Genomic DNA, 23865 nt, shown 5'->3' with positions numbered 1-23865 from the left:
AGGAATCGCTGAAACTCACTTTGCCACGTTAAAGAGAGAAAATAAAAGGAAGGAAGGAAGGAGGAATCAGCATTTGCAAGACGACAGCCCTGCACACACTGCCGGTTCCCGTCAGCAATGTCAACCCACCGTAGCCGTCTACAAAAGTGCTGATCCGAGGTCAGGGCCAGGAGGTTCAATTAACCTGTATCCAGAGCAGTAATGGCGCAGTGCAAACGCAGGTGCAGCCTGAGCATCTGGAACCCCCATTCACTAAAGAGACGCTGTTGGTCAAATCTTGACTTCAGTGCAACTGTTAGTTTGTTCTGCCCAACTTTCTATGAGGTTGATCTAACTCCCATCTGAGCTTTGGTTTGAGAAGTTCATAGGAAATTCAGTTGGGGTGATAACATGCTCATATCAACACTGTAAAACTGTTTATTTGGGGGGAAAAAACAAAATTTCTAGAAGAACAAAGTCACATCAGCACCTGCCAGAATAGCTCCCACCCGCTTGCTCACAATCCAGAGGACTCCCATCTAGGGCCGTGGCCTAATTGCAAAAGATGCTAAACACAAATCGAGTTTTTAACGATGCGTTAATCCCCAGAGATCATACTGCGAGGCACAGCGTTTCCAACACCTGGAAGTCCAGGCTCCTGGCCTCTTCCAGATCCTTGAGCTTCAGCAAGAGAAGAGAAGGAGGAAATGCCCACTAGACCCAAGTCTGGGGCAAGGGGATATGCTTTCCTGTTCCTGTTCCCCGGGGACAATCATCTTTGCAAAGGAATAATGTTGCAGCTGGAAGGAAAAAAAAGGAACAGTGTAAGTCTGGTGGCTCCATTCAGGAAGATCAGAAGTGAGCCGTCCTGAGCTTTTCACCTACGTGCTTTCATTCTTTCAAGGCAAACGTCCAGTTAATAAAAGAACCAGAGCGACCAGGGCTCCCTCCACCTCCATACCTGGAATCTCATTCCCGCCACAAGGATTTATCATGAGTTGCTACAGGCAGTCTGGAAATTCCCTTCACTTCCCAACGACCCCACCTCCTGCCCGCAGCTTTGTGTCTAGCAAACATTCGGTGCGCGCTGCAGTGTGAATGAACGGACACGGATACTTTACCCCAGCAGTCCTTTTCCCGCCCAGCGTGTTGGCACGAGTCTAAGCTGGTATTTCTCCCCTCTGCGGATCACTGTCACATTCAGGGGCTTCTGAAAGGAAAATGAGCTCATTTTATGTTCAACCTCCTTAGCTCAAAGAGATTCAGGCTAGAATGCTGAGATGCTGTCCTTTTTTTTTTGGCCGTGCGGCAGGTGGGATCTTAGTTCCCCCACCAGGGATCAAACCCACACCTCCTGCAGTGGAGGCATGGAGTCTTAAGCACTGGACCTCCGGGCAAGTCCCACCCACCAGACTGGTAGTAAGGATGCTTATTTTAGGCGTAATTCCTACAACTGGTGAGAATGTGGAGGATGCGGCACCCTGGGGGCAGCAGTGGGGCTACAGATTTGGTACCGTCTTCCTGGAGGAGCACAACTTCCCCCAGCAACAACAAAGCATCTTTAAAAGGTGCATATAAGGGCTTCCCTGGTGGCGCAGTGGTTGGGGGTCCGCCTGCCGATGCAGGGGACGCGGGTTCGTGCCCCGGTCCGGGAAGATCCCACATGCCGCGGAGCGGCTGGGCCCGTGAGCCATGGCCGCTGAGCCTGCGCGTCTGGAGCCTGTGCTCCGCAACGGGAGAGGCCACAGCAGTGAGAGGCCCGCGTACCGCAAAAAACCCCCACAAAGGTCCATATAAGATATATTCTGCAAAAGTACAAGATGATATATGAACAAAGCATTTACCCCAGGACTGTTTATAAATTTCAAAAACTGAAAACACCCAAAATATCCCTCAATAAGGTATTGTTCAAATACAGTATAGTGAACAGCAGTTTGTTTAGTAAAAACAAAACCAAACCAGCAAAGTATGAATCCATTTGAATATATGTCCTAAAAGGTCATATGTGTTGGAAATCAAGTATACTTCAATTTAAAAATAATAATAATTTAAAAATAAATAATAAAAGCTCTAAAAATTCAATAAATAAATAAATAGACATAGGACTTCCCTGGTGGTGCAGTGGTTAAGAATCCTCCTGCCAATGCAGGGAACATGGGTTCGAGCCCTGGTCCGGGAACATCCCACATGCTGCAGAGCTACTGAGCCCGCGTGCTACAACTACTGAAGCCTGCACACCTAGAGCCCATGCTCTGCAACAAGAGAAGCCAATGCAATGAGAAGCCCGCGCACTGCAACAAAGAGCAGCCCCCATTCGCTGCAACTAGAGGAAGCCAGCGTGAAGCAACAAAGACCCAATGCAGCCAAAAATAATAATACTAATTAATTAATTAATCTAAATAAATAAATAGACATGTGTTGCTTGGTGCATACAAAGTTTTCTGGAAGATATACTGTTAACAGTGGTTACTTCCAGAAAGAAGCACTAGCAGTTTGGAATCAGAGAAGAAGACATTTACTTTTATATCTTTCTGTACCATTATTTCTTCTTTACTATGCGTATGTATTACCTTAACAAAAAAAATAAAGTAGGTACAATATATACCAAAGAAAATTACAAATTAAAACAAGATTCATCAAATTTAAAAACTTCTGTACAGCAAAGGACACTGTCAACATAGTGAAAAAGCAACGCACAGAATGGGAGAAAATATCTGCAAATCATATATGTGATAAGGGATTAATATCCAGAATATATAAAGAATTCAACAGCAACAACAAACAACTCAATTAAAAAAAGAGCAAAGAACTTAAACAATTCTCCAAAAAAGATATACAAATGGCCAATAAGCACATGAATACATGGCCTACATCACTCATCATTAGAGAAATGCAAATTAAAACCACAATGAGATGTCACCTTATACCCATTAGGATGGCTATTATTTAAAAAAAAAAATAAAGAAAAAAAAACTGCAATGAAGAGTAGCCCCTGCTCGCCACAACTAGAGAAAGCCCGCACACAGCAACAAAGACCCAGCACACACAAAATAAATAAATATTTTTTTAAAGAAACTGAAAATAGAATAACCATATCAACCTGCAATTAAACATATGGGTATATACCCAAAGAACTGAAAGCAGGGGCTCAAACAGGTATTTGTATACCCATTTCATAGTAGCATTATTCACCAAAATGGTGAATAGCATTATAGCCAAAAGGTAGAAGCAACCCAAGTGGCCATCAATGGATTATAGGATAAACAAAATGTAGTATATACACACAGCAGAATATTATTCAGCCTTTTTTTTTTTTAATATAAGTTTATTTATTTTGGGCTGCATTGGGTCTTCGTTGCTGCACGCAGGCTTTCTCCAGCTGTGGTGAGCGGGAGCTACTCCTCGTTGCGGTGCGCGGGCTTCTCATTGCGTTAGCTTCTCTTGCTGTGGAGCACGGGTTCTAGGTGTGCAGGCTTCGATAGTTGTAGCACGCGGGCTCAGTAGCCGGCATGGGGGATGTTCCCGGACCAGGGCTCGAACCCAGGTCCCCTGCGTTGGCAGGCAGACGCCCAATCACCGTGCCACCAGGGAAGTCCCTATTATTCAGCCTTAAAAAGGAAATTCTGACACATGTAACAACCTGGATGGACCATGAAGACGTTATGCTAAGTGAAACACATGAGTCACAGAAGGACCAATATAGTATGATCCCACTTAGAGGGCTGTCTATAGAGCAGTCACATTCATAGAGACAGAGAGCGGATTAGTGGTTGCCAGAACCTTGGGGAGGTGGGAATGAGTAGCTCGTGTTTAATGGGTAGAGTTTCAGTTGGGGAAGATGAAAAAGTTCTAGAGGCGGTGGTGGAGATGGCTGCCGAGCAACATGAAGGTACTTAATGCCACTGAAAAATGGTAAATTCTGTGTTATGTATATTTTACCATAATTTTAAAAAATTAAGGCAGATCTATCAATGGGATCTCTGAATCAGAAAAAATAAAGCATGATGAAAAACAAAAAAAGATGCCATTTTTCACCTGGATTGTCACAGAATAAAAGACTGACAATAACACAGGTGGGGAGGGGTCAAGAAAGAAGCACTCACGCTACTGGAGAGAACGCGAACTAACGCAAGCTTCTGGGCGCACACCGCGACGACACCTGCCAAATCAGTAAATGTGCATTGCCTTTGACCCAGTAATTCCACTGCTAGAAATCTCTCTGACAGAAACCCTCACGCTAGACAAGAATATTCACGACGCCACTGTTTGCGGTGGCCAAATACTGGCAATGGCCTAAATATCCAGGATGGGGGGCTGGTTAAACGAACGATGAGAAACCAAGCCAGGGAGTATGGTACATGTGTACCGATACACGTGTATCAGCATGGAAATCCCTTCAAAGGGGGAAACATCCAGAACAGTACATAGAGCAGGTCTTATTTGTGACTTCTTTTTCAAAAAGCAATCACTGTAGACATACACACCCGCACCCAGAAAAAGTGTGAGAGCCTCACTGATGTGCTTCCAGTTCTGGAAATGATGGCCCTGGGAGCACTCGGAATCCAGAAGGTTTCCACCTACGGCACACCCTAAACGTCTTTCTGATTTGCCCACTTGCACCTGCAGCCCATTCGTCAAAGGCACCATCATCTCTTGACCTGGCTGCTAAAACTGTCAGCCCTCCGATCAGCTCTCTACGTGGCCTCTGGAGAAACCTTTTCAAGGCACGAAGCTGCTTACAGCTGTTATTCTCCAGCTTGGAAGCGTGCACGGCTCTCTACTGCTGCTCAGGAACAATGAAGAAGGGCCCTGCCTCCTCCTCTCTCCCCCTCTTCCTTGCTCTGGGTTCCAATCAGCTTTCTCTGATCCTCTCACCTCAGGGCCTTGACTCTGCTGGAGGGCTCCTCCCCCTGCTCCTCCCCCTGCTCCTCCCCCGCTCCTCCCCCTGCTCCTCCCCCCGCTCCACCCCCCGCTCCTCCCCCTGCTCCGCCCCCCGCTCCTCTCCCGCTCCTCCCCCTGCTCCTCCCCCCGCTCCTCCCCCTGCCGGTCTTGATAAACTTCAATACACTTAGAGGCCACGTCTTCAGGAACACTCTGCTTCAACCCCAAACTACATCAGAACCCCACTATTTGCTCTCCTAGCCCCCTTGAACTGTCCCTTCAGAGCACTCATTGGAGTGCACAATTACACATCTGTGATTATTTGATTAAGGCTCATCTCCCCCACCAAAATGTTCCTGCGGACCCTTGGTTGACCTGTTTTGTTCCCTGTTGTAGCGCCTGCACCTTGCCCAGGACTCAGAGCAGGGGAGGTACCACAAGGGAGGGAGAAATCCAGGACTTTTATTCTTACTTGAAATACGTTCGCGTTGTGTGATTTTTTTTTCACAATAAGAACACATTATTTTTATTATTGAAATATAATTCACATACAATAAATTCACCATTTTAAAGTATATAATTCAGAGACTTGTCCAACCATCACCACTAACTAATTTCAGAGCATTTCCATCACCCAAAAAGAAACCCCACACCCATTAGCAGTCACTCCCCATTCCCTCCTCCCCCAGCCCCTGGCAACCACCAATCTGCTTACTGTCTCTGCTTTCTGTGCATTTGCCTATTCCGGACATTTCGGAATTCTAAAATATGTGGCCCTTTCTGGGACTTCCCTGGTGGCACAGTGGTTAAGAATCCGCCTGCCAATGCAGGGGACATGGGTTCAATCCCTGGTCAGTGAAGATCCCATGTGCCGCACAGCAACTAAGCCCGTGCACCACAACTACTGAGCCTGCACTCTAGAGCCCGTGAGCCACAACTACTGAGCCCGCATGCCACACTACTGAAGCCCACATGTGCTCCGCAACAAGAGAAACCACCGCAATGAGAAGCCCGTGCACCGCAGCAAAGAGTAGCCCCTGCTCACCACAACTAGAGAAAGCCCATGTGTAGCAATGAAGACCCAACACAGACAAAACTAAATAAATAAAATAAATAAATTTAAATAAATAAAATATGTGGCCCTTTCTGTTTGGCTTCTTTCACTTACCAGAAATCCTTTGAAGGTTCATTAATCTTATAGCATATTTGTACACCAATCCTTTTTATGGCTGAATAAAATACAATTTGTGTGTGTGTGTGTGTGGTATGCAGGCCTCTCACTGCTGTGGCCTCTCCCGCTGCGGAGCACAGGCTCCGGACGCGCAGGCTCAGTGGCCCAGCCGCTCCGCGGCATGTGGGATCTTCCCGGACCGGGGCACGAACCCGTGTCCCCTACATCGGCAGGCGGGCTCTCAACCACTGCGCCACCAGGGAAGCCCAAATACACATTATTTTTATAATAAAGAAAAATTATTTTAATTTAAGGTTTTTTTCCTTTGAAAATACATGCATTCCAGAAACTCACCTTTAGAAAATTATCTAAAGAAACAGAGATTTGTCTGCAAGAGTGTTAATTTTCAGGTTCCCATAAAATTGGAAAGTACCTAAAAGTCTAACAATAGAATGCTGTGGGGTTTTAAAAAACTTTTTTTAAATTCACAGAGCAGAGACCATGGAAACCCAGACCCCTGATTCTCAAGCTGGGCTCTGGTTCCAGGTGCACCCAGGGCCCTGAGGGCGTGAGGTCCCCCCATCCCCTCTAGCTTATCCCAGCGGCTCAGCTTTTATCTGTTTGATATATTGGAGTTCCCCAGGAAATTGCACTTGAAGAAAAGGTTCTGTTGTTGGAAAACGTTCAGTGACTACTTTTGTGAGGAAAGCCTTAGACGGTATTATTAACTCTACAGTCACCACGCTGTGCACTGTGCCATCCCGTAATGCTCGATGCATATCTGCCAGTGGCGAGAGAGTAAATCTTCAAAGTCTTCACCACAAGAAAAAAACGTGTAACTATGTACGGTGAGATGTTAACTAGCCTTACGGTGGCAATCATTTCCCAATATATGCAAATACTGAATTACTATGTTGTACACCTGAAACTAGTATCGTGTTATTTGTCAGTTATACCTCAGTTTTTTTTAAAAAAGGATTTATAGGCCTATAAAGAGCCTAAGAATATATTTAACTGGAAAAGACAAATTAACAACCAGGAGCTATTATGAGTAATCACCAAAAACTGGAAAACCACCTAAACGCCCCACGCTGGGAAATGGATGAAGAGGCTGGGGCTCCTTACGCAGCGGAGCACCACTCAGCAGTGAAAAGGCGTGAACTGCAGAGGCACGTGACGACGTGGAACAACGGCCGATTCACGACACTGGCTGAAAGTAGCCAGACTGAAGGGGCTTTATACTCTGCGGTTTCATTTATGTGACATTCTGGAAAAGGTAAAGCTACAGCACAGACCAGTGATTTCCGGGGGGGTGGGAGTGCAGGGAGGGCTTAACTACAAAAGCATGAGGTCATTTCGGGCTGTAGAACTGCTCCGTATCTTCATGTGGTGACATTTACATAACTACATACAGTTGACAAAATTCACAGCACTGGACACTGAAAAGGGGCAATGTTGCTGTGGGTCAATTAGGCCTTAATGAAAGCAACCAGTAGCTCTGTGTGCTGATGTATGAAGGACACACATTTGGAAAGTGGCTGCCTTTGGACGACAGGAAATGCACCTGGAGGAGAGGGAGGTTTTTCATTCCATGTTCTTTGGTTCTGTTTTTACCATGTGTATGTATTACCTCTATCAGGAAAGAAAAAAAAAAGAAGACGTATTTACAAAGCAAACCACTAACAATGAGCCCAGACAACTACAAAGTTTAAAAGTATGTGCAGCAAGGTACCCAAGAGATGTGAGTAAACTATGACACACTAGCAAGCTGGGGGGGGGGGGGAAGGAGTGAAAAACAGAGACTTTGGGTAAACGAAACAGAATGAACGTACATCTGCATCATCTCTAGAAATCTCACTAAAATGATGATGGGACAGTAAAGAGGTAACAAAGGTACCATGCCACAGGGATAAATTCTTTGAAATTCCTTCCTTCTACAGCTAAAGCCTAATTCCCTTCCCTTTGAGTGTAGGCTGGACTTCGTCGCTTCTAACAAATAAAGTGGAAGTGAGAGTGTGAATCTTCAGAGACTGAGTCAGAGCAGGTGCTGCTGACTCCTCTCTGCTCTCACCTGGACCGCCCATTCTTGGGGAGGTCAGCCACCACGCTGTGGGGCACTCAAGCAGCACTGTGGAGAGGCCCTTGTGATGAGGAACTGAAGCCTCCTGCCAACAGCCATGTGAATGAGGGATCTTGGAAACAGATTCTCTAACCTCAGTCAAGCCCTCAGATGACTACAGCCTCCACTTATATCTTGACCACAACCTCATGAGAGACCCTGAGCCCAAACCACCCGGATACACGGCTCCTGGACACTGCCTGACCCCCCCAAACTGTATGAGATAATAAATGCTTGATGCTTCAAGCTGCTAAAGCTCTGGGGTGATTTCTCACTCACCAATAATACACTCTTTTTGGCCAGGGGTTAAAGGAAAGCAGAGCAGGAACAAAGCCCTGGATTTGTTCTGGGGAACCCAGAAAGGCTCCGAACAAACAGACCAAAGAAACAGAATAAAGAATCGCACACATAAGAATTATAATAACAGAGCTTCCTTGGTGGCACAGTGGTTGGGAGTCCGCCTGCCAATGCAGGGGGACACGGCTTCGAGCCCTGGTCCAGGAGGATCCCACATGCCGCGGAGCAGCTGGGCCCGTGCACCACAACTGCTGAGCCTGCGCTCTAGAGCCTGCGTGCCACAACTGCTGAGCCCACGTGCCACAACTGCTGCGGCCCGCGTGCCTAGAGCCTGTGCTCCGCGACGGGAGAGGCCACCGCAATGAGAAGCCTGTGCACCGCAACGGAGAGTAGCCCCCGCTCGCCGCAACTAGGGGAAGCCCGCGCCCAGCAGTGAACACCCAACATAGCCAAAAATAAATAAATAAAATAAATAAATTTATTTTTTAAAAAAAGAATTACATAACAGAGGTGGCAGTATAAATGAGTGGATAAAGTACTAACTTTTCAATAAATGGTGTTGGGACAACTACTGTCCATTTGGGGAAAAAAATTAAGTTTGGTGCCCTGCCTCACACCATTCAGAAAACTAATTTCAGATGAGCTATAAACCCAAGAGAAATGAAAACGTATGACTACACACAAACTTACATAGAATGTGCACACAAATGTTATTCTATAATAATAGCGAAAAAGTGGAAACAATCTACATATTCATCAACTGATGAATGGATAAATAAAATATATCTATCCATACAATGGGATATTATTCGGTCATAAAAAAGAATGAAGTCCTGGGATTCCCTGGTGGCGCAGTGATTAAGAATCTGCCTGCCGGGCTTCCCTGGTGGCGCAGTGGTTGAGAGTCCGCCTGCCGATGCAGGGGACACGGGTTCGTGCCCCGGTCCGGGAGGATCCCACATGCCGCGGAGCGGCTGGGCCCGTGAGCCGTGGCCGCTGAGCTTGTGCGTCCGGAGCCTGTGCTCCGCAACGGGAGAGGCCACAACAGTGAGGCCCGCATACCACAAAAAAAAAAAAAAAAAAAAAGAATCTGCCTGCCAATGCAGGGGACACGGGATGGAGCCCTGGTCCAGGAAGATCGCACATGCCGTGGAGCAACTAAGCCTGTGCGCCACAACTATTGAGCCTGCACTCTAGAGCCCGCGAGCCACAACTACTGAGCCCCCATGCCACAACTACTTTAGCTTTCACGCCTAGAGCCCATGCTCTGCAACAAGAGAAGCCACCGCAATAAGAAGCCTGCACACCGCAACGAAGAGTAGTCCTCGCTCGCCGCAACTAGAGAAAGCCCGCGCACAGCAAGGAAGTCACGACGCAGCCAAAAATAAATAAATTTATTTTTAAAAAAACAAATGAGTTCCTGACACATGCTACAACACGGATGAACCCTGAAAACACTATGCTAAGTGAAAGTAGTCATAAAATACCACATATTGTATGATCCCATTTATATGACATGTCCAAAATAAGCAAGTCCATAGAGGCAGAAAGTAGTTTAGTGGTTGCCAGGGGCTGGTATATATGGGGGGAATAGGGAGTGACTGCTCATAGGTACAAGGCTTTTTGAGGTGATGAAAATGTTCTAAAATTGATTGTGGTGATGGTTGCACAACTCTATGAACAGACTAAAAATGACTGGATTATGCACTTTAAATGGATGACCTACAAGTTATGTGAATTATACGTCAATTAAACTGTTATAAAAAACAATAATAGGGAATTCCCTGGCAGTCCATGTGTTAGGACTCTGAGCTTCCACTGTAGGGGGCCCAGGTTTGATCCCTGGTCAGGGAACTAAGATCCTGCAAGCTGCATGGTGTGGCCAAAATAAATAAATAAATAAATAAATAAATAAATAATAAAAGATACATTCCAGATGGATTAAAGATAAGCTAAAGACAAAAGTACTAGAAGAATTTCTTTGAGAAGACACAAAATGCCAAAGCCATAAAGCAAAAAACGGATTTTCAAGTCAAAAATGAATTTGACAAAATCAAAATTCTAAACTTCCACATAAGTACAGACTTGATGAAGGTGTCCGTCAGCGCAGAAACGAGGACCTGATCTCTAGCAGGGCGCCAACGCTGGCCAACTGTTTCTTGGCCCGATGCCTGCCTTCTGATGAGTTACACACGGGTGAGCAGCGCGGCCAGGAGGGGGCGGAGTGGGTGCAAGACAAACCAGGAACTGTTGGTTGAACTGAAGATTTCGTTTGGGAACCAAAAACTTCAGTAACTTCTCTGGACTTTGAGCCCCATATTTCTCCTGCAAAGTATGGATCTTTGCCAAAAAAAGTGTTGTCGGGGTTACAATACTGAGAAACAAGATGGGATGGTTACGTGGAAGTGTTTTTTAATGGCATATTCTGCCAGAAACTAGAAGGCTGCAGCCTATTTTGAATTTCAACTTTCATTATATCTTTAAGGAATGAAATTATCAAAAGGCACACAACTCAAGTTATAATATACTACCGTTTGAACAGTACTACACTATTATGCACTGTACTGTATCCCTTTATTTTAATCCTCAGGTATGGTTTTGGCAGCAAAGAGCCCTGTAATATTAATAAATTTAACAAAATGGATATCTAAGTGAATTAAAAAAAAAACTTTCAAGAAAAAAAAAAAAAAAAAAAACTTTCAAGTAATCAAAGCTACCATAAAGAAAGTTAAAAGAAAAGGAGCTAATCAGGAGAGACATATGCAATGTGTAAACAGGCAAAGATTTAATATATAGAATATAGAAAGAGTTCCTACAAATCAATTTTTAAAAAGGACAAATAACCCAATAGAAAATAAGTGGGAAAAAAGACTAACAGACAATTCATAGAAATGGTACTCAATCTCACTGATAATCAGGAAAATACAAATTAAAACAAGACGGCATTTTAGCAAAGTTATTAAAAGATCAATAATAGAGTACTGCTGATGATACGATACACAGTTGACCCTTGAACAACATGGGTTTGAACTGCTTAGGTTTGCTTACATGTGAATTTTTTTCAATAAATACAGTACTGTACAATCCGTGGATACGGAGGGCCAACCACAGGACTTGAGCATCTACAGATTCTGGTATCTGCACTGGTCCTGAAACCAATCCCCCGTGGATATTGAGGGACGACTGGACTCACGTACTGTTGGTCAGGGTACAAATTCGTAAAACTTTTTCAAATTACCTATAAAAATCTTAAGTGTGCATTTGCTGAGAGCTTGTAATTCTACTTCCAGGTGTGCACAGCTGTGAACAAGTATGCATGACTATTCACACTGGCATAAAACTGGAAACGAACAAGACGTCCACTGATAAAGCAGGGGGTGGACAAACGTCGATCCATTCATACCACGGAGTACTATGCAGCAGTGAAAAAGAGTGAGGAGTGCACCCAGATGGAAAGATCTCTAAGAAGCCTTGTTAAATGCAGCAGTGAAAAAGAGCGAGGTGTGCGCCCAGATGAAAAGGTCCCTAAGAAGCCTTGTTAAATGCAGCAGTGAAAAAGAGCGAGGCGTGCACCCAGATGAAAAGATCTCTAAGAAGCCTTGTTAAATGAAAACGGGGATAGGAAGCAGGAGAGGGCTATTTTAGACAGGGTGGCTGGAGAGGCCTCACTGAGAAGGTGGCATTTGTACAAGAGGAGGGAGGGAAGGAAGGAAGGTGAGGGGGTAAGGGAAGAAGATTAGCATTCTAGGCACAGAGAAGAGCAAATGTGAAGGCCCCGAGCGGGGACTGTGCCTGAGAAACAGCACTCTGAGGGCACCCGTCCAAGGCCCCAGCCACGTTTCCTGGCCCCGGCAATTCCAGGGTTACCGGTCAGGTGTCACGTGATACCTCCAACTCACCCCCTCACTGTGCTGAACCACACTGCCAATGTTCTGCAGCGACTGGAAGTTTTGGGTGTTCACAGAGCCGAACTCCACTATCTCGTCATCTACTTGCAGACCCTAAAGAGAGAAGGGAAAACAGAAAATCAGGCTAGAGGTTAAATGTTCTTCTGGTGTTCTTTACCCTCCCATACGTTCCCAATTTAATAAGCGTGTTTTCTACAGGGGAGAACAGCAGGCGCGATGCAAAGAGGCTGGGATTTAGATACACAGGGCAGGGAGGGGCAGTGGATAATTGGGCCACCTCCTCCGGGGGTTCCTCCAGGGGCAGATCTAATAAAAGGTGGCCAGGTCTGCCCAGTGTCTGAGAAAAGCTGCCAGTTGTATAGGCCTGGAGGAAAATGGGGAAAAGCTCTCTGGGGTCCTGACCCAGGTTTGGGGGCAAGTAGGGGCAGGCCCATCTGGCCTATTTTGTTCAGGGGTCCGAATTTAGACGCACTGGCCCTAAAAGCCCCCAGGCAAGCAGCCACGGGCACCACACTGACCCAGGACTGGAGTGATTCTGTCACTCTAAGAGCTCAGACCACAATTCACCCACCCCTGCAACAAACACTCGTCGCAGGCGGACGGCAGCTCTGTGCCAGACGCTGTGCACACAGTGGTGAATAAAACAGAGCTTGTGTGTAACCTGCAGTCTTGTGATCACTAAAGACGACTAGCAGGACCCAGGTCCACCTTCCAGAAGCTGCACGTCCTGGCACGAGGTACTTCAGGTCTTTGAGGCTTTTCCTCATGGGTGAAATGGGGTAGATTAGTACCTACCCCAGAGAACGGCTGTGGGATTAAATATTACATGCAGGTCCACATACACCAAGGGGGGAAAGTGGTGGGGGATGGTGCAATGAATTGGGAGATTGGGATTGACATGTATCCACTAATAAGTATAAAATGGATAACTAAGAAGAACCTGCTGTATAAATAATAAATAAACAAAATAAAATTCAAAAAAAGACTAGACTGGGCTTCCCTGGTGGCGTAGTGGTTGAGAGTCCGCCTGCCGATGCAGGGGACTCGGGTTCGTGCCCCGGTCCGGGAAGATCCCACATGCCGCGGAGCGGCTGGGCCCGTGAGCCGTGGGCGCTGAGCCTGCGCGTCCGGAGCCTGTGCTCCGCAACGGGAGAGGCCACAGCAGTGAGAGGCCCGCGTACCGCAAAAAAAAAAAAAACAAACAAAAACAAAAACTAGACTAAGGCTGAACAACAACAACAACAAAAAATGCAGGTACACATAAAAATTTGTACATCATGTTCACGGTAGCATTATTCAAAATGGCCAAAAAATGGAAACTGAGGAATGGATAAACAAAGCGTGGTCTATCCAGACAGCACATTAAACTCAGCAGTAAAAAAGAATGAACACGAGGAAGGGATAAATTGGGACATTGGGACTGACATATACACACTACTATATATAAAATAGATAACTAATAATAACCTTCTATATAGCACAGGGAACTGTACTCAATACTCTGTAATGGCCTACATGGGAAAAGACTCTTAAAAAAAAGAAAAAAAGTGGATATATGTACATGTGTATATGTATAACTGATTCACTTTGCTGTACACCTGAAACTAAAACAACATTGTAAATCAACTATACTCCAATAAATTTTTTTTTTTTTTTTTTTTTTTTTTTTTTGCGGTACGCGGGCCTCTCACTACCGTGGCCTCTGCCGTTGCGGAGCACAGGCTCCAGACACGCAGGCTCAGTGGCCATGGCTCACGGGCCCAGCCGCTCAGCGGCACGTGGGATCCTCCCGGACCGGGGCACGAACCCGTGTCCCCTGAATCGGCAGGCGGACTCTCAACCACCGCGCCACCAGGGAAGCCCAAAAAAAATTTTTTAATAAAAAATAAAATTAAAAAAAAAGTTTATAAAGGATTGAAGTTGAGATACATGCTCCAACATGGCTGGACCTTGAGAACATGATACTTAGAGGAAGAAGCCAGTCACAGAGGACCACGTATTGTATGATTCCATTTACGTATATATGAAATGTCCAAATAAGCAAATTCAGAGAGACAGAAAGCAGACCGGTGGTTGCCAGGGGCTGGGGGGATGGGGGGGTTGAGGCATAATGGCGAATTGACACTGGGTTTCTTTTCGGGATAATGAAAATATTCTAAAATTGACTGTTAATACACTAAAAGCTCCTGAATCATATATGTACCTTAAAAGGGTTAAAGTTATGGTATGTGAATTATATCCCAATAAAGCTGTTAAAACTTTTCTAAAGACAGCAGGTAAGCTATAACTCACTTGGCAGGACACATGGTACAAAGTGAGGGCTCAGCAAGTGGCAGCTATTGTTGTCATTCTCGTGTCCATTACTCAACGCCCAGCTAAAACTGGCCCCAAGAAGAGAGCCTCTTTCCCTCTCCAGGGACATCTATCACCTTCACCCTGTGTCCCGGGGCCTCTCTGCAGCTAGTTGAGCGGGCAGCAGGGGCTGACTCCTGCTGGGCTGCAGCGGGCCTTCATCGGCATCTGCTGCACTGGTGAGAGTGTGGGTCTGTCTGTCCACAGCCTCCCACCCCCAACCCCGCCCCAAGGCGCCCGTGGGGTGTGGATTTAGGGGGCCAGGCCCTGGCTTACTGCGATGCTGGCAGGGGAGCCGGGGCTGACGCCGTTCACGGTGGCGAAGGCCTGAGCAGGGCTGAGGCCCTGGCTGTGGCCCAGGCCGTGGCTCACGGCCTCCTTGCGGGCCTCGGCCAGGTCCCGGGCCTGCTTCTCCTTGTCGTGAGCATGCAGCTGGTGCAGGGCCTCCTCCACCTGCTTCATCACCGCCTTGTGGTCATTCTGTAAGCCTGGAGGAGAGCACCGTGTCAGGGGCCGAGAAGACAGCTGAGGACACAAGACCCACACGTTCATTCGCTGACTACTCAACGAGCACTTAGTATACGCCAGACATTGTGCTAGAAGCTGAGGACCCATCTGTGAACACGACAGAGGGGCTGCCCTCACGAAGCTCACAGTCCTGCAAGGAAAGCAGCTGTGGGACGAGTGATTACAGTGACACCTGATGACTTCGATGACTAGGAGATCAGCGAAGGCGCCCCAAAGGCAACACCGTTTCGGCTGAGACCTGAAAGGTGAGCAGGAGGGAACCGGCCAGGTGAAGCCAAGGCACAAACTCAAACGCTCGCACGGGGCCAACGCAAGTAAAGCAGGCTGTGGCTAAGAAGGGTTTCGCTGTTCTCGTCACGCCTCTAGAAGAAAAAATGATGCCAAGTCTACCAAGACGTGACTGCTGATATTCAGTCTGAGAGGCGCAACAGGGAGGAAAGCCGGAAACCAGGAGTCTGGGGGTGACACCGTCCGAGGTTTCCCAGCGCTGGCGGTCAACTCAAGATGTGGGGAAGGACCGTGTGGGTCAAGTCAGTCATCGCTGCAGGCCAGGCCACCGGAGTAGCTGGGATTTGGGTTAACTTTTTTTTTTAACCTGAAGACAACTTCCTCTACGGCTTTGGATTCAGCACCTCATTCAAGCCAGTTCCCTAGGACATCCCTGGTGGTCCAGTGGTTAAGACTTCACCTTCCAACGCAGGGGGTGCAGGTCTGATCCCTGCTCAGGGAGCTGAGATCCCACATGCCTCGTGGCCAAAACACCAAAACATAAAACAGAAGCAATATTGTAACAAATTAAATAAAGACTTTAAAAAAATGGTCCAGGGCTTCCCTGGTGGCGCAGTGGTTGAGAATCCGCCTGCCGATGCAGGGGACACGGGTTCGAGCCCCGGTCTGGGAGGATCCCACATGCCGCGGAGCAACTGGGCCCGTGAGCCATGGCCGCTGAGCCTGCGCGTCTGGAGCCTGTGCTCCAGAACGAGAGAGGCCGAAACAGTGAGAGGCCCGTGCACTGCGACAAAGAGTGGCCCCCGCTTGCCACAACTAGAGAAAGCCCTTGCACAGAAACAAAGACCCAACACAGCAAAAATTAATTAATTAATTAATTAATTCCTACCCCCAACATCTTCTTTAAAAAAATTTTTTTTTAAAAAGTTCCACATCAAAAAAAAAAAAAAAAAAAAAAAAAAGCCAGTTCCCTGTGAAGAGTTCCAGAGGCCTGAACACACCAGCACTGCCTGTCAATCCACGTCTCGCATCCATAGGCCACAGACTTTCCGACTTTCCAGGCACCTTGGCCTGTGGGCACGCAAGGCTACCTGACCTTGTTCCTCTGCTCCTGTCACTTTGCAGAACAGGTGAGGCCCTCAGGCATTATGAGCCTCCAGCACTGAACCCACTGGTGCAGACACAAGAAGGAGCCCAGACTTGAATAAATGAAGACATAAACCTGGGCAGGAAGACTTAAAATGGTGTCAGTGTATAATACACGGTTACCCTGACTAGAAAAGGTCCCCCAGGTGATAAGCTCCACAAGGACCCCAGAGCCTTCAGAGAGGCCTGGCACACAGTAAGTCTCAAGCAACTGCTGCTAGGTAAAGGAATGAATGACTTCATACACCATATACTGCAATTCTAATCAGAATTCAAACAAAAATTTTTTCCTTGAACAAAATGTTTCCAAAGTACATTTCAAAAAAACAAACTTGCAATTATAACCAATGCAACGTATTAAGGGAAGATGCTAGTAATGGGGGAAACTAGGTACAGAGTATATGGGGCCTCTCTGTGCTATTTTCCCAATTTTTCTGTAAATCTAAAACTGTTCTAAAAAATAAAGTTGATTTTTTAGGGCTTCCCTGGTGGCACAGTGTAAGAATTCGCCTGCCAATGCAGGGGACAGGGATTTGAGCCCTGGTCCAGGAAGATCCCACAGGCCGTGGAGCAACTAAGCCTGTGCGCCCCAACTACTGAGCCTGTGCTCTAGAGCCTGCGAGCCACAGCTACCGATCCTGCGCCCCTAGAGCCCGAGAGCCACAACTACTGAAGCCCGCAGGCCTAGAGCCCAAGCTCCAAAGCCACTGCAATGAGAAGCCCGCGCACCACAACGAAGAGTAGGCCCCACTCACCGCAACTAGAGAAAGCCCGCGTGCAGCAACAAAGACCCAACGCGGCCAAAAATAAATAATAAATAAATTTTTTTAAATCTATTTTTAAAATAAACTTGTGAGAATAGTTTTTCAAAAGAAGACCAATAAGGAATCGCTCAAACAGACTCTTACATATATTAAAGTCATTAAGATGGCACGATATTAGCACCCAAAAAGAGAGATCAATGGAACAGAGCAAAAAGCCCAGAAAGGGACATAAGCACGTCTAAAGATTTAATATGCAATATTGTTAGTGTTTCAAATTAACGGAGAAAGAACAGACTAAATGGTGTTGTAACATCAGGCCAACCATTTGGAAAAAAATAAGTCGGTGCCCGCCCTCACATTGTGGGCTAGGGCTTCTCAAATTTCTCCCAGAATCCTCCTAACTGGGGAGCAGGTGGACTGCTTCCCCGGGGCGTCCAAGGGTTTAGCCAAAAGCCCCAAATTTCCCTCCAGTCTGTCTCTGGAAAACACGGTTTTTCCCTACTCTGTATCTTCCTATTTGTTTTAATATTAAAATGGCATGCTTCTTTTGCCAACATCTTCAAGGAAAAGTGAAGCTCTAAGAAGTCCTATGATCATAGTGTGGCTTTGAGGAAACTTTGGCATCTTCAGCTGTGTCTCACCCCAGGGCTACCTGTACTCTCACTGAGAAACCTGACCTTAGACCAAAGCACGCTGTATATAGAGTCAAGATTCACAGGTAAAATAGAAGTCATTAAGGGAGAAAGGTGGATGATAAATGCCCTTCTAATATGACTTTGTGGTAGAGACTGCTGGTTGCCTACCTGTGGCAGCGTGAAAAGTGGCCCCAAAAAGGTTCCCATCCAAATGCCCGGAACCTGTGCGTGTGCTACTTTACATGGCAAAGAGGGCTTTGCAGGTGTGATTAAGTTAAGGGCCCTGAGATGGGGAGACTGTCCTGGATTATCCAGGTGGTGGGCCCAACGTAATCACAAGTGTCTTTCTAAGTGAAAGCGGGAGGCAGGAGAGGGAGAGAAAGAGATGTGATGCCAAACCCAGAAGCTGGAGAGGTGTGACTGCTGGCTTTGAAGATGGAAGGGGCTGCGGGTCAAGGAGTGTGGGCAGCTTCTAGAAGCCGGAAAAGACAAGGAAATGGATTCTCCCTAGAGCCTCCGGAAGGAACCCAGCCCTGCTGACACCTTGATTTTAGTACAGTGAGACCCACTTGGATGTCCCATTTCCAGAACTATAATAAATTCGTGACGTTTTAAACCACTAAGTCTGTGACGATTTATTACAGCAGAAACAGAGGACTAATAAACTACCCAACCTCTACTCTCTCTGTTCCTTGACAATAAATACATACGTATATACATACGTACAATACGTATACACACACATAAATAAGAGATTTTATTTAGGATAGCAACATGCCCACCGTGGGGTACATTTCTTGCAGGCAGAGGAGCCTATGAGAGGAAAGCAGAGATTGGTGCAGGGGGTGGGAGTGGCTTGCAGGGCAGACCCTTAACAGGATGGGTGCCAGCTGGCACAGGAGCTTGTGCCCTTCCTGCCTTCTTCCTGCCTGGAACATGGACATGGTGACCCTGAAGATGGATGAATTTCCTAAGGATGGCAGAGCCCGAGTTTCTGAGGACCAGCCCTGCACTGCCTACCTCCAAATGTCTTTACTGAGGGACTCAGCTATTTTCTGTTTGAGTGACCGTAGTTAGGTCACTATCATTAATAGCTAAACATATTTCCTAAGACGTAACTGATCTGATTGGGATCATAAGCAATATCTGACGTGGGTTTCTGCTGTTATTGCAATAAAAGTTTCTGCAATGAAGCAAAGTTCCTAAAAACAAAATGAAAAATGAAACCATAAAGACAGACCCCTAGAGTCTAAGCCATTCCCTTAGTTCTCAGTCCCTCCATGGGGACAATGAGATGATCCCGTCAAGGCAGAAGCAAAGGAGGCGGATCGCAGGGAACACTGGCGACTCCTCTGTGTGCCTTAAACATCCCCCGCTGCAAGGCGGGGGAACATCCCCAGACAGGGTCACTCACAGACGATGTTGTGCCTCGCGGTTCGGACTTGGTACAGGTCCACGTCTGCCCGGGGGTAGCCCTCGCAGTCCACCAGTGGCTCGCTCATCCCGATGCCTTTTTGCTGGAGGGAAGAAAGGAGGTCAAAAAGAGTTCCCAGGTATGAAGTCCTCGGGCCCCTTTCCCCAGACTCTCTTCCTCTGCAGTCATGATCAAGGTGACAGCAGCGACAACGGCCATACATTTGATCACTTGGCACAGACCAGGTCCTTTCCCACATCCTCTCACGACTGCTCTCTCTGGTGGGCACCATTTGTTAACTGACTTTTCGTAACACCAGTAATGCATGAATCCACTCTCCTTCTTTGAAGTTAGAGCAGTGCAGATAAAACTAAAGACTCCTTTGAGCATCACCCCCAAGGCCAGCCTCTTCCTCCACTCCTCCAAACCCTCCTTCCTATGGGCAGCTGACACCTGGCTGGTGGCCTTGGAAGCTGGAGGGGAGTAAAAACCCCAAAGAGCGCCCAGCTGAGGCAGGACTTTGGTTCTTCTGAAAATAAAAAGAGATGCAAAGGGGCCTTCAAACAGGCTTTTCATCCCTGGAAGGACCACTGAACTGGAACCGCAGCTGCCATCGGGGAGAGGAACGGGGAGGCCAGGGGACAGCAGAGGGAGAGAGACTTTCTATTATGTATCCTTTTGTAGGTTTCGAATCTTGACCACGGCAATGTATTCCCTATGGAAAGCAATACATTTGTTTTCATGTTTGTTTGTTTTTTCGGCTGTGCTGAGCGGCTTGTGGAATCTTAGTTCCCTGATCAGGGAATGAACCTGGGCCCTTGGCAGTGAAAGCACGGAGTCCTAACTGGACCACCAGGGAATTCCCTTGTTTCAATGTTTTAAAGTCTTTTCCTACATAAGTCAGAGCATGGTGCACAAAAGCAATGAAACATGTTATATGACATACAGCAGGGATTTTCAGTCACACTTTGATTTCAAGCTCAGTTCTGCCACATACGATGTGGGTGACCTTGGTTAAGAGGGTCACCTCTCCGGGCCTCAGCTTCTTCAATTATAAAATGGGAATAACAGCACTCACCTCCCTTCCCACCCGTTCTGAGAATTAACGAGCTAACCTATGTAGGGTGCTTAGCACAGTGCCAGGCACATTCACAGAGTGGTGAGCAGCAGCCCCCAAAAGATACGTCCATGTCCTAAACCCCAGAACCTGTGAATGTGACCTTATTTGGAAAAAGGATCTTTGCAGATATAATTAAGTGAAGGATCAGAAGAGATCATCCTAGATTTAAGGTGGGCCCTAAATCCAATGATAGGTATCCTGATAAAAGAAAGGAGGGGGAGATTTGGGACACAGAGCCACAGAGAGAAGGCCATGTGAAGACAGAGGCAGGAACTGGAGTGATACAGCCACAAGCCAAGGAGGCCAGCAGCCACCAGAATCTAGGAGAGAGGCATGGAACGGATTCTCCCTCAGAGCGCCCAGAAAATATCAAACCTGCCAACACCCTAATGTCACACTTCCGGACTCCACAACTGTGAGAGAATAAATTTCTGTTGTTTTAAGCCACCAAGCTGTGGTAATTCATTATGATGGCCCTAGGAAATTAATATACATAGAAAGTAATAAGTGATGGCTGTAATTATCAGCACGGAGACCAGGTGCCTAGTGCACACACGTGATAGCAGGAGGGATGCCATTCGTGTCAGTACCTTTCTCTCTGAAAGTGTACATGGGGGAAGGATTCCATTCATGTCTGTCCCTTCCTCTCTGAAAGTCTCTGGGTTACACCTACTGTTTCCTGTTTGCGGGGAAGGGGGTCTCGTATACTCTCTTAGCACAGGACTCTCTACAGACACAGTATAAATGTGCCAGGGGCTAAATATCTGTATCTGCCTCCTGCCTGCCCACGATGACTAAGAGTTGACTGGCCTCTCCAAGTCAATACCACACCAGACACTGCTTTCCAAAGTTGGGACCCACACCACTGGCAACTCACACACAGGGCATTAAATAACCCATTCCCTTTCTAATTATCTTCAACCCTTCAATAATCAGGGAGAAAGTCTCCATTTGGTGCTGGTCTTTATATCACCTCCAGATCACTTGTTATCTCTGGGCCTCTCCATTTTGTTTTTAACAGCTTTATCAACATATAATTCATACGCCATATAATCCACCCATTTAAAGTGTACAATTCAATGGTTTTTAGAATATTCACAGAGTTATGAAACCATCACCACAGGCAATTTTAGAACATTTCCATCACCCTCCAAAAAGAAACCCAAGACCCATTAGCAGTCACTCCCATTCCCCCCTCCCCTCAGCCCCTAGTAACTACTAATCTACCTTCTGTCTATGGATTTACCTATTCTGGATATTTTATATAAATGGAATTATAAAATGTGTGGTTTTTTGTGATGCACTTCTTTCACTTAGCATAATGTTTTCAAGATTCATGCACTTTTGTAGCCATGTGCCAGCACTTCATTCTTTTTTATTGGCTAATACCCCATTGTATGGATAGACCACATTTCAGCTATCCATTTATCAGGTGACAGAGAGTTGGATGGATCACCTTGATACACACTTTTATCTTATATTTAAGGAAAGAGAGTCTCATTTTTTCATATGCTGTGAAGTTATAAGATTTCCTTTAAAAATAAAACTAGGGCTTCCCAGGTGGCGCAGTGGTTGAGAGTCCGCCTGCCGATGCAGGGGACACGGGTTCGTGCCCCGGTCCGGGAAGATCCCACATGCCACGGAGCGGCTGGGCCCGTGAGCCATGGCCGCTGAGCCTGCGCGTCCGGAGCCTGTGCTCCGCGACGGGAGGGGCCACAGCAGTGAGAGGCCCGCGTACCGCAAAAAAAAAATAAAAAATAAAACTAAGTAAAAAAGTGAGGCAACTTAAAGAAAAATATCAAGGGAGTAACAGTACAGGAGGTATACAGATAGAGCATATCCTGCCTGCAGTAGCAAAGTAACTAAGGTGTGAGAAATTGCTGGCACAACACTTGAAAGCACAGATTCTGGGTTCAACAGGCATAAGATCTGAATCCCACTCTGTGACTCTGAACAAGTGACTTCCCCTTTCTGAACCTCGGGATAACAAACCAACTTCACAGAGTAGTTGAGAGGATTCCACGATATAACACATACATAAACCGGTCCCCCTCAGGTTACATAGTCAGCTCCCAGTAAAATGGTACCCTGACCTCCATATGATACTTCATCTTACTCCCATCACCTAAAATGCATTCCATCCGCCCTACATAGAATGTAATTCATTTACTCTTCCCCAGCAAATTGATCTGTGGTTTTTCACTAGGTGGATTAAGAAAAACTGTATCCGTTTTGGAGCCAGAGAGACTCAAGAGCTAGCCCCACCACCGCCACTTCCAACCTACCTGACCCTAGGCAAGGATTTGCCCCACTCTGGGCCTCAGTTTCCTCCTTATACAATAAGGATAACGAGCCTTTCCTGTCACTCAAAGCTGGGTTCTTATACCAGTGCCATCAGCATCGCTGGGAATTTGCTAGAAATGCAGTAGCTGCTCCCACACATCTGTCCGCCAACAGAATCTGAATTTTAACAAGCTCTCCAGGTGATTCGCATACACACTAAAGCTTAAGAAGCTCTGAGGTGAAGTGGTTAGTAAAGCACAGGACATCTGGTAATTGTTCAACAAGGACTGATAATAGAGGTGATTATCACCCTGCCTCTGCAAACTTATTGGCCCTGTGACTTGAGGCAGGTTTAAGTAATGCCTCTGTTGCCCCATCCCTAAAAAAAATGGGGGAAATGACAGAACACACCTCAAAGTGTTGTTGGGAGGATTAAACGAGTTAACCAATGTCAAGCGCTTAACAACTGCGCCCAGCACCCAACAAGAATTCCACAAATACCTGCTAGAACATCAATTCTAATTGTTCTCAGCTGTTCACGTTATTTGCCTCACTGCCCGCTGCCCACAGAGGCCGCAATTGCGGCGCCTTGGGCCTCCCAGGGAGGGAGAGATCCACAGCTGAGAGCTCAAGCGGAGACCGCCCTGGTCTCTCAGTCCCTGCCCCGGGTCTGAGGTCCGGGTCGGGAAGGCCTCCGGGCGCCTCCCACGCCCGCCCGGGAGCCCCATGCCCACACTCACGCTCTCCAACACGTCATAATTGGCTTTGATTTGCGCCTCGATCTCCTCCTTGCGCCGTATCAGTTCCTGTATGTCGCTGACAGTCACGCCGCTGGCTTCCGGGGAGCCTCCGCTCTGCCTCGTTTCCTTCTCCGACATCGTGAACCTCGGCCCGGGAGCCCGGACGGCCGGTTTCCCGGCCGCGGACGCCCGAGGAGACTATGCCTACGGCTCCGCCCGCGGGCCAAAACACCGCGGCCTTTCGCGGGAGCCAGGAAAGCAAAGGGCGTGGTTTGTCGGCGGGGCGTGGTCACCGGAAGC

At 47.0% G+C, this 23865-nt stretch overlaps 1 protein-coding gene across 1 annotated transcript; it reads right to left on the bottom strand.

The window, feature by feature from the left end:
* Window positions 1-401: 401 nt before the first annotated feature.
* Window positions 402-23865, bottom strand: PSMD9 (proteasome 26S subunit, non-ATPase 9). Its single transcript, XM_059040722.2, has 6 exons — window positions 23566-23865; window positions 19423-19525; window positions 14984-15195; window positions 12347-12448; window positions 1101-1189; window positions 402-779 (listed from the first exon to the last, which is right to left on the bottom strand). Exons 1-6 carry the CDS (start codon window positions 23701-23703, stop codon window positions 752-754), a joined length of 672 nt encoding a protein of 223 aa, XP_058896705.1. The 5' UTR covers window positions 23704-23865; the 3' UTR covers window positions 402-751.

The sequence above is a fragment of the Kogia breviceps genome, chromosome 15 (assembly GCF_026419965.1).
Source record: "Kogia breviceps isolate mKogBre1 chromosome 15, mKogBre1 haplotype 1, whole genome shotgun sequence".
In the NCBI taxonomy this organism is placed as follows: domain Eukaryota; kingdom Metazoa; phylum Chordata; class Mammalia; order Artiodactyla; family Physeteridae; genus Kogia; species Kogia breviceps.
The sequence above is the reverse complement of the archived record's forward strand: the minus strand, read 5'-3'. Positions and strand labels throughout refer to the sequence as shown.